The 10,972-nt window shown below is 40.9% G+C and overlaps 2 protein-coding genes across 2 annotated transcripts; one reads left to right on the top strand and one right to left on the bottom strand.

The window, feature by feature from the left end:
* Positions 1 to 4,547: 4,547 nt before the first annotated feature.
* Positions 4,548 to 6,793, bottom strand: EMWEY_00049200 (hypothetical protein, conserved; the record flags this gene model as incomplete). The annotated part of the gene is made up of 3 exons (XM_013479455.1): positions 4,548 to 4,656; positions 4,924 to 4,980; positions 5,328 to 6,793. 3 exons carry the CDS (start codon positions 6,791 to 6,793, stop codon positions 4,548 to 4,550), a joined length of 1,632 nt encoding a protein of 543 aa, XP_013334909.1.
* A 1,034-nt stretch (positions 6,794 to 7,827) lies between these two features.
* Positions 7,828 to 10,939, top strand: EMWEY_00049190 (TCP-1/cpn60 family chaperonin, putative; the record flags this gene model as incomplete). The annotated part of the gene is made up of 8 exons (XM_013479454.1): positions 7,828 to 7,850; positions 8,209 to 8,267; positions 8,756 to 8,859; positions 9,053 to 9,193; positions 9,442 to 9,535; positions 9,771 to 9,924; positions 10,185 to 10,320; positions 10,673 to 10,939. Coding segments are annotated over 8 exons (978 nt in total), but the record flags the coding sequence as incomplete, so codon positions are not given.
* Between the last annotated feature and the right edge of the window lie 33 nt (positions 10,940 to 10,972).

Here is a 10,972-nt window from a genome sequence, read left to right as displayed (position 1 = left end):
TATATATATATATATATATATATATATATGTATATATGTTGTATTATACTGTTGTGTTACTATTGTTGTATTTATTGTGTATATATGTATATTTTGTATACTATTGTGTTTTATCTAATATTATATGTATATTTACGTATATTTATAGGTATATATATATGTATATATGTATAGGTATACAGGTATACACAGGTATATGCATGTATGTACAACAACACGGATATATTTATATTTATTTATTTAATTAATTAATAAAATAAATAAATAAATAAAATAAATAAAATAAAGATAAATAAATAAATAAAATAAATAAATAAATAAATAATCCCTTTCTTTTATTAACAATCATACATAAAAACAAACACGATGATTGCTTTTGTTCCTTTTTCCCTCTTTTCTTTTTCTTTTTCCCTTTTTATTCCCTTCTTCTTCTTCTTCTTTTCTTCCTTCTTATGCTGCTGCTGCTGCTGCTGTTGTTGCTGTTGCTGCTGCTGTTGCTGTTATATAAGACTTATATACACCCCACAAGAGGTTATGCTGCTGCTGCTGCATGCATGCATGCATTAGGAAGAGGAAGAAAATTAATTAACTGCAGCAGAAGCAGCAGCTAAAAAAGAAGAACAAGAAAGGGAATAAATAAGACAGGGAAGAAAAAGAGGAAAAAAAAAAAAAAAGAAGAAGAAGAAGAAGAAGAAGGAAAAGAAGAAGAAAAAGAAATGGTCTTCTTTTTATGTAGGGGAAAAATTAGGGGATAAAGAAAGGGATAATAAAGAAGATAAGGTACTAGAAGAAGGGAATAAAGAAGAAAAAGAAGAAAAAGAAAGGAATAAAGAAGAAGAAAGATAAAGAAAAAGGACAAAAAGACGGCGAGGGCCGCTATAGAGATTTTTTCTTATGTCATCTTTATATATAGAGGACCAATTGCCTTGACTATACATAGGAAAAGAGGAAGAAAAGAAGATAAATACAAATAAATAACCCCAATTCTTATACACCTTAATAAATAAAGGTAAAAAATAAAAGAAAAATAAGTTATTTATATGTATATATGTTTCCTACATAAAAAGAAAAGAAAGAAAAAAAAACAACAGAGGGGCCGTTATTTATATACTATTATACTTATGCTATTTGCAAGACTTGCCTACTTCTCTACTCTTTATTTCTTGTATAAATAGAAAGAAAAACAACAAAAAAGAATGCCTAAACAAATAATAATAAACAAAAAGAAAAAAAAAGAAGAAGACTACCAGCAGCAAACAGACACACCTAAACCACCAACAGCAGCAGGGCGGCAACTTGTTCTTGTGGGGCCACAACAGGGGCTGCTGCTGCTTCTTGCTGCTGCCCCTCAATATAAATATGTATAAATATACCATTAATATACCAATTAAATACTTTTATTCTCTTTTTTATACTTTATTCTATCTTGATCTATTCATTTTATACAAAAAATACACAAAAATATACTTTTTATTTCCTGCTCGGTACTGTGCAGTCTTGCATCAATACAACAGTATAGAGCCCTCTTCTTTCTTATTACTTTGTAGTATAATTAGAGGTATTTTATCCATATAAATTATATATAAATATATTTTTTTATTTATTTTCTTTATATTTATGTATATTTTACAATTATTTCCTTATTTTTTACCTATTTTATTAGGAATTTATACAAGATCTGCACCTTATGTTGGATCTCTTGCCTCGAAGATACACAGCTGCAGGCAACACAACAACGCCTTCCCGTTGTTCCTCCCTATCTGTGCTTGCTTGTTCTACTATTCTTGCACGTTTGTATTCTTTTTACCAAATAAATATCGCATTTTCTTTATTTATTCTATTTGTTCTATTATTATTTCTATTATTTGCTTAAAAATACGTTTAAATACTCAAAAATAACCGCGAATCACCCTCCTAGGCAGCAGGTGCAGATTCCTATGTGGGATCCACACAAGAAAGCCATAACATGTATAAAGAACATATTAATTAAACCCTTTTGCTGTGTACAAATAAACAAATACTTAAATATTAATAAAACTTAATTCTTTTATGCATAAATAGATAAAATTATAGAGAAAATAGCTAAAAGGTAACACGCATTATCGGCAGTGATTGGGGGTAGAGGTAACGGCAACAGAACATGTCTGGTGACAGGAACGTATTCATCCATAAAACCCTCCTTTTTTAGGTAATTTTATGTTTATTTATATATTTTAATTGTATTTCTTGAAGAGAACATCAAAGAAGTAGTCTAAATAGAGTAATAATATACTTATTAATGAGCGCGAGTCAACACAGCGGCAACTGGGTAGAGGAAGAGGAAGAAACTGTGGTGTTCTTTGACTCTTTTATGAGTATTTATGAATTTATTTTATATATAAATACTTAAAAAGAATATTCATTCAATTTATTTCCTCTTTTTTTGACAAATATGCCCAGGCAAGCCAACAACTCTACCGCCTACGACACCCAACAAGCATATTGTACCACTGCAGAGGCGGCAGTAACCACAGAAACTGCATGCTTCCTGCATTTCTTTATAAATAATTATATTTAATTTGAATAAACAATTCTCTACTGTTCCTTTATTAGGTATTATTTGCCTCCTGTGAGCAGCACTAGAAGAAGAACTGCAGATTTGCTGCAAATATTCACATACAAATACAGCAACAACAATAGGAAAGAAAAGCTGAATAATTACTTTCCTAATGCAACATGGTGTCTGTGCATATCTCGGGTGTATATGCAGATTTTATGCACTCCTGTAGCTCCTATTGTAACCATTTTATTATTATTATGTATTATTCTTATAGTAAGTATACAGGGTATAGTAACGAGCTCTCCGTCATATATAAGAGAAGAAAAAATAAATTGAGGGCTATAAAACCCTAAAAAAAAACTGAATAAAACAAAAATATAATTATATAAATATAAATATAAATATAAACATATTTATTTATTTATATTTATATTTATATATTTATTTATTCATATTTCTGTGACAAAAAGTAACGAAAGAACTTCTTTCATCCGGGGCGACGATGCGACGATTTGCTGCTGCTGTTGCTGCTGTTGCTGCTGTTGCTGCTGTTGCTGCTGCTGCTATTGCTGCTGCTGCTATTGCTGCTGCTGCTGTTGCTGCTGCTGCCAATTCTATTCGCAAGTTTAATTGCAAAAGCAGCAGCAGCAGCAGCAGCAGCAAGTGCAGCAGCAGCAACTGTCTCACGATGTGTCTGAAGTTTGGGCAACCGACTGTGAAGGTCGGCAGCAGCGACAGCGCATATGCCTAAACCATAAACCACAAACCCTAAACCCTAAACCCTAAACCCTAAATTCTAAACCCACAGTAGACGGCAACAGCCAACAGTTGAATAGGAGAAGAATAAAAAAAAACAAATAAGGAATAAAACAGTAGCATAAGCGCATATGAATAGCAGCAACACAAACAACAGCAAAAATCGCAGCACGAGCAGCAGCAGCAGCAGCAGCAGCAGCAGCAGCAACAGCAGTAGCAGCAGCAGCAGGAGGCTGACACAATCTCAATATCTTGTGGATCCTCTTCCTGTTTTTCTCCCTCTTTCTTTATAAATTGAATAGAAGAAGCAACAGAAGAAACAGCTGCCCATCTTGGACAACCAGAACGAAGAGAAGACACCACCAAAACCCTAAACCCTCATACATACACACACCAAACCCTAAACCCTAAACCCTAAACCCTACAATAGTTAGCAAGGGAAAGTCCCATTCACCCAACGAAGCAAACACCATAAATGCAAGCCCTAAACCCTAAACCCTGAGCAGACACGATGACAGTTCATTAGAAGTTTAGGGTTTGCAGCCAAACCCTAAACCCTCCTGATAAGGGAATCAAGAACAAGAAGGACAAGAAAACACCAACAGAACTATTCAAAGGAGAGGCATTCCGTTTTCTGGACACCTCAAACCCTAAACCCTCAAACCCTAAACCCTAAACCCTCACACGAAGTTTTGCGGATGCGCCGCAGCAAAACGAAGTTGCAGACGAGACAAACAAAATTCCCACGTATCCTGCACAAACCCCAAGACACAGACACCTGCTGCTGCTGCTGCTGCTGCTGCACGCGTTGTTGCTGCTGTAGCTGCAAAGGACAGATGCGGACTGTCTAGTGGATACACTCAGCAAACCCTGCGTCTGAGGGTTTAGGGTTTAGTGCAGCAGCAACGGGAGTTTGGTTGTCTGAGGGGTTAGGGTTTAAGGTTAATTTCCTATTAGGGTTTAGAGTTCTATCTATTGTTTAGGGTTTGGAGTTCGAACGAGGGTTTAGGGTTTAAGCAAGCTAGGGTTTAGGGTTTAGGGTTTAAGCAAGCTAGGGTTTAGGGTTTAGGGTTTACGAGTAGAGAGGCCTTGACTTCTATGTAGAGGATTTCTTCTTTGCCGTTTTCGTGTTTCGTTCTTAGCAGCAAATCAAAGGGTAGACCGCTCTCTCTCTTACCATTTAGCCACATGCAAGTTGCTGCTGTTGCTGCAGGTGCTGCTGCTGCTGCTGCTGCTGGTGCTACTGCTTTTCCTACAGGCGATGCTGTTGCTGCAGGTGGTCCTGTTGCTGCTGCTGCTGCTGCTGTTGCTGATGGAGGGGAAGAGTCGCGGCGTGAAACGGACCATACACCATCTCCTTCCTGTATTAGACAACAATACAGCAGCAGCAGCAGCAGCTGATGGTGCAGCAGCAGCAATAATGTGTGCAGTAGCAGCAGCTGCAGCAGCAGCAGCAATAATATGAGCAGCTGCTGCAGCAGACTACGCAGCAGCAGCAGTCACGATCACACCACCGGCTGCTAAAAACAGCAGGAGAGCGAGCAGCCATACCACTAATCTCATCAATAGCAGCAGCAGCAGCAGCAGCAGCAGCAACAGCAACAGCAGCAGCAGCAGCAGCAGCAGACCTGAACAAGATCTTGAGTATAGAAGCCAAAATGTTTGCAGACAACTGCCGGCACAATCTTCGTAAATGCCAACAACTCACCCAACCTAACAACACACAATTAGGGTTTAGGGTTTAGGGTTTAGGGTTTGCAGCATGGGTTCATGGGGATTATCTAACTCTCCAGGCAGCAAAAGCACAAGCAGCAGCAACAACAACAACAACAACAGCAGCAGCAGCAGCACGGGGAGAGGAAGCAGCAATACCAACAGCAAAACCAAAGCAGCAGCAGCATCAACACGAGGAGTACCATTAGCAACACGACTACCAACAGCAAATAGAAAAAGCAGCAGCAGCAACAACAACAGCAGCAGCAGCAGCAGCAACAGCAGCAGCAGCAGCAGCAGCAGCAGCAGCAAGAGGCACCTTCCTGATTGCATGCGTTTATCAATAAAGTCTGGTAAATTATTTATAATTGTTGGCAATAATTTAAGAGATACAGATGGTATCTTATCCGTAGACAGACCAATTGCTGTTGCTGCTGCTGCTGCTGCTGCTGCTGCTGTTGTTGTTGTTGTTGTTGTTGTTGCTGTTATTGCTGCTGTTGTTGTTGCTGTTGTTGCTGTTGCTGCTGCTGCTGCTATTGATGCTGTTGCTGCTGTTGCTGCTCCTGTTGCTCCTGCTGCTCCCGATACTGATGATGATGATCCTGCTTGTGCACGCTGCCATGTTGCACTAGTTGAAGGCAAGTCGCTGCTGCTGCTGCTGCTGCTGCTACCGATGCTGCTGCTGCTGCCGATGGTGTTGCTGTTGCTGCGGCTGTTGCTGTTGTTGTTGTTGTTCGTGTTGCTGCTGCTGCTGCCGATTGGGTTGCTGTTGAGGCGGCTGTTGCTGCTGCTGTTGTTGTTCGTGTTGCTGCTGCTGCTGCCGATTGGATTGCTGTTGCTGCGGCTGTTGCTGCTGCTGCTGTTGTTCGTGTTGCTGCTGCTGCTGCCGATTGGGTTGCTGTTGCTGCGGCTGTTGCTGCTGCTGCTGCTGCTGCTACTGGGTTTGCGGGTAAGGCGCTCAATAACCTCCGCAGCAACGAGCCTGCGCATGTACTCTTGCTGCTTTCGCTCCGATGATATCCATATCTGCTGCTGTTGCTGCTGTTGCTGTTGCTGTTGCTGTTGGTGCTGCTGCTGTTGGTGATGCTGCTGTTGGTGATGCTGCTGTTGGTGTTGCTGCTGTTGCTGCTGCTGCTGTTGCTGCTGTTTCTGTTGTTGCTGCTGCTGCTGTTGCTGCTGTTTCTGTTGTTGCTGCTGCTGTTTCTGTTGTTGCTGCTGCTGTTGCTGCTGCTGCTGTTGCTGCTGCTGCTGTTGCTGCTGCTGCTGTTGCTGCTGCTGCTGTTGCTGCTGTTGCTGTTGCTGTTGCTGTTGCTGCTCCCTTGGTGCATGCACCCAGCTTGTGAACGCAGTAGCTAGGTCTGTTTCTTTCGCAGGCGTCCCTGCACGGTCTTCGACACTGCTGCTGCTGCTGTTGCTGCTGCTGCTGTTGCTGCTGCTGCTGTCGCTGATGCTGCTTTTTTCTTCTTGCTGCAGCAGAGAAACAGCAGGTAGGGGAGCAACTGCGGTGTCTGTACACTCGTCAACATCCATCATCTCTATTGTATTAAAGTATTGCTGCACTTCTGCTGCTTCTCCCCTAGTAAGAGGAACCTCTCCTGCTGCTACTGTGCTGCTGCTAGAAAATAATCCGATGCTGCTGCTGCTGCTGCTGCTGCTGCTGTTTATTGAAGATTTTGTGTTGCTCCCTCGTTGCTGTATCCTGTGCTGCAGCTCCTCTGCAGCAGCAGGAAGGCCATGAGACTGCAGCAGCAGAACGTGCTGCTGCTGCGTCGCGCCTAGTAGCATAGGCAGCCATTTTGCTGCCAGTACGCCTGTGCAGCAGCAGCAGCAGCAATTGCTGCTGCTGCTGCGGTTATAAAGGACGTGATGATGCAGCAGCAGAGCAACAATACCCGAAAATGCTGCTGCAATACCTTCTCTTGCTGCTGCTGCTGCATCAGCAGCAGCAACTGTCTCAGGCCGACTATTTGTTGCTGCTGCTGCTGCTGCTGCATCAACAAGAAGACACAACTCCTTAGCAAACTGAAGGGAGGGCCCCCTCCACATGCCACTCAGGTGGTGCCACAGCGGCTGCTGCTGCTGCTGCTGCTGCTGCTGCTGCTGCTGCTCTTGCTGCCACTCTCTGACAACGTTAGCAGGCAGCAGCACAGCAATACAAGGGCGAACAACATTCTCTTTGGCTGTTGCCCGCAGCAGACCAGCAACCGGGTGTACGTACACCCGATCTAGTAAACTAACAGCAGCAGTAACTGCTGCTCTCTGCTGCTGCAGGGGTACAAACCCCGGGGAAGAGCAGCCGCACAAGCAGTTACTGTTGCTGTTGCTGCTGCTGCTGCTATTTTTGCGTGGAAGACTCACACCACAGCGGTGCTGGTGCTGTTGCCGATGTTGCTGCGTTTGCTGCTGCTGCTGCTGCTGCTGCTGCTCTAGCTCCTCAAGCAGCACCAACTCGAGGCACTTTGCAGCACCACCAAATAATTTCTCTTTTAATTCTTCGTTAGCAGCAGCAGCAGCAGGAGGAGCAGCAGATCCCCAATTTATAGATACCCAACTGTCGCCCTCCATACTTCGCCAAATTCTTCTTCTGCTGCTGCTGCAGGTTGCTGCTGCTGTTGCTGCTGCTCGGTATCCAGCCAGAAGACGCTGCGTTAGATGTAGATAAATGCGAGGGGACCCTCCGTCGCATTCGCTGCTGCTAAAGCTGTTGCTGCTGCTGCTGCACCGGCTGTGTGTTGTTGCTGCTGTATTGACCTTCTATGAGGTGCCTGTACAGCTGGAGGGTGGCGAAAGGCGCTGCATGCTAGTCTTCCTGACTTCAGATGTTTTCTTCCTTCATCTTGAGGTATTCATTCATTTAATCGTTAAACTGTTAATACCCTCGCACTCTGCTACACACTATGCAGCAGCAGCAAAAGAAGGTGTGTACGGGGACGAAGAGAGGATAATTAGGGCATCATGAGAAGAAAATGCGAAAAAATCGATAGATTCTAATGTTGGTATGCTGAATTAGGGTTTAGGGTCTAGGGTTTAGGGTTTAGTGTTTAGCGATTCGCGAGGTTGGCTGGTCTTGAGAGCCAAGGAGGGGGGAAATGAATCGTGTTTTTACAGAAGACAAACATTACCCCTGCATTTTTGCATTGAAAAATCACCTTTTTAGGGTTTATAATTAGGGTTTAGGGTTTAGGGTTTAGAGTGATTAGAGTTTTTGCCCACCAGCCCCAAAGAGGCCACACGCAACTGGCCACTACTCCTCACCCGCGTAGGGGCGCCGACGGGGCGGGGGTTTTGCATTGGGGTTTTTAAAGCATAAAAGTGATTGTTTGTTGTTTGTTTTTCTTTAATTGTGTTTTATTTAAAGTGTTTCAGCTGTACGTACACCGCAACTCGTTGCTGCGTACGTATCGGGGGTTTGCGCTTCTCGGCTCTGCACTTCGGCGTCTCTAGACCCCCGTACTACGTCTGTCTTTCCTTTCCCTTCCATCAAACCCTTAACATAACCTAACCCTAAACCCTAAACCCTAAACCCTAAACCCTAGCTCCTCCCTTAACCAGCCCTCCCCACTCTCCCCTCCATTCACAATCACCACACAGGGTCCTGCATGCATGCGGAGCAGCTTCTTTAGAATTAGGGTTTAGGGTTTGGCATTTTTTCTCTTTTCTTTACAGAGAATTAAAGGGGATGTGTATATCTTGGCATTGAAAGGGTTTAGGGTTTAGGGTTTGCGTGCAAGTGTTTGTTTATTTCAGAGAAAATGAATATCGCCACCGACGAGTTCGGAAACCCTTTCATAATCCTGCGGGAGCAGGAGGAGAAAAAGCGTCTAAAGGGGATTGAAGCCCACAAGGCACGTGTCTAGGGTTTAGGGTTTAGAGGGTTTAGGGTTTAGAGGGTTTAGTGTTAACGGTTGTGATGCAGTTTGTCGCGCATACTTTTCCCTGTGCAACTTGTTGGTCTTGTTCCTACGGTGGACCGAATCCATGACGGTTTCCTCTTGTCCTCTAGGGTTTAGGGTTTAGCGTTTAGGGTTTAGGGTTTGTGTACAGGCGAACATAACAGCTGCTATGGCGGTAGCTGATTCTTTACGTTCTTCCTTGGGTCCTAAAGGAATGGATAAAATAATTGTTGGCCCTGATGGTGATATAACTGTCACTAATGATGGTGCTACTATCCTTGATAAAATGCAGGTTAGATGAGTGCAAACCCTAAACCCTAAACCCTAGAAAGTGTAAACCCTAAAGTTGCACATGCTCGCATTAACCCCTCATTGACAAACACGAAACCCTCATGCAAAGATGCAAACCCTAAACCCTCACGAACAGTGCAACACTGGGAAACCTACCCCAAACCCTCAAGACCTCCGTGTATCCACATCAAACAGGAGAAGGAAGCCTATTAGGGTTTAGGGTTTAGGGTTTATTGTTCAATAATGCAGATAAATCATCAATGCGCCAAGTTGTTGGTTGATCTATCGCGGTCTCAAGATGCAGAGATTGGTGATGGCACAACTGGTGTCGTCATCTTAGCAGGTTCGTTCTATTTTATAGGGTTTAGGGTTTAGGGTTTAGGGTTTAGGGTTTATTGAGGGTAATAAGGGTGTATATATTTCGTGAGGGTCATGATGACCTGAATTTCTTGCATATTTCCCTGACTATACTGACTAAATAGTTGAATTTTTCCTCTGTTTCTAATAAAATAAGATAAAATAGGATAAAAAAGGATAATATTAAATAAATACATATATTAATTTATATTTATTTATAGGGAATTTACTCTCTGAGGCTCTACGGCTAATAGATAAGGGTTTACACCCTCTACGTGTTGCTGACGGGTTCGAGGCGGCGGCACAAATTGCTGTTCAATCCTTAGAGGAAGCAGCTATACATAAAGATGTACTAGGTGCTGATCAAGACTTATTGTAAGTATTTATTTATTTATTTATTTATTTTATTTAATTAATTAATTTATTGTATCTATTTATTCATTTGTTTCTTGTTGTTTGGTGTAGATAAGAGCATCTTATTCATTTATATATTATGCTTTGTTGTTGTTATTGTTATGTTTCTTTATACAAGAGTGTTATTTAAGGAATAAAATGCATATACACCTAAATAACGATTAAATAATAATAATAAATATATTTATTACTATTTATTTCTTTTTGTTTCTTATTTATAGGCGACAAACAGCAAAGACTGCCTTAGGGTCTAAGGTCGTCAGCAGCTGCAAGGAGAAATTAGCAGATTTATGCGTACAAGCTGTTCTTGCTGTTGCAGATAAAGAAAGAAAAGATGTTAATTTAGATATGATTAAGGTAATTTATTTCTTATTTATATTTATTAATATCTTTTTATACATTTATATATATTATATACGCTATTATATGTCTTATACATACGTTGTTAAGGTATTATAAAAGGTTTATATAGGGTTTAGGGTTTATGAATGGTGTCAATTAATTAATATATTTATTTATTTATTTATTAATTTTATTTATTTATTTATTCTTTTCTTTATTCATTTAGTAGTCCGTGCTGGTTGTTGATTAGACCAATCTTGTATATAATAGAAGGAATAGTATTACATAATGTATCTTAATGAATAAATAAGTAGATAAATACATATTTTTTTTCCTTTTTTTTTTCTTTTTCTTCTTTTTTCCTCAGTTAGATGGTCGTGCTGGTGGTTTATTAGAACAATCATGTATAATAGAGGGAATAGTATTACATAAAGACTTAAGTCATTCACAAATGCGTAAAGAAATAAAAGATGCAAAAATAGCAATATTAACTTGTCCTTTTGAGCCCCCTAAGCCTAAAACTAAACATAAATTAGATATAATTAATTCAGCTAATTATAAAAAATTACAACAAAAAGAACAAATATATTTTAAGGATATGATTCAACAAGTTAAGGATTCAGGAGCTAACTTCGTAAGAAAAAAAAAATTTTTTTTTTTTTTTTTT

The sequence above is a fragment of the Eimeria maxima genome, genomic scaffold (genome assembly GCF_000499605.1).
Source record: "Eimeria maxima Weybridge genomic scaffold, Emw_scaff1151, whole genome shotgun sequence".
Taxonomy (NCBI): Eukaryota; Apicomplexa; class Conoidasida; order Eucoccidiorida; family Eimeriidae; genus Eimeria; species Eimeria maxima.
The sequence above is the reverse complement of the archived record's forward strand: the minus strand, read 5'-3'. Positions and strand labels throughout refer to the sequence as shown.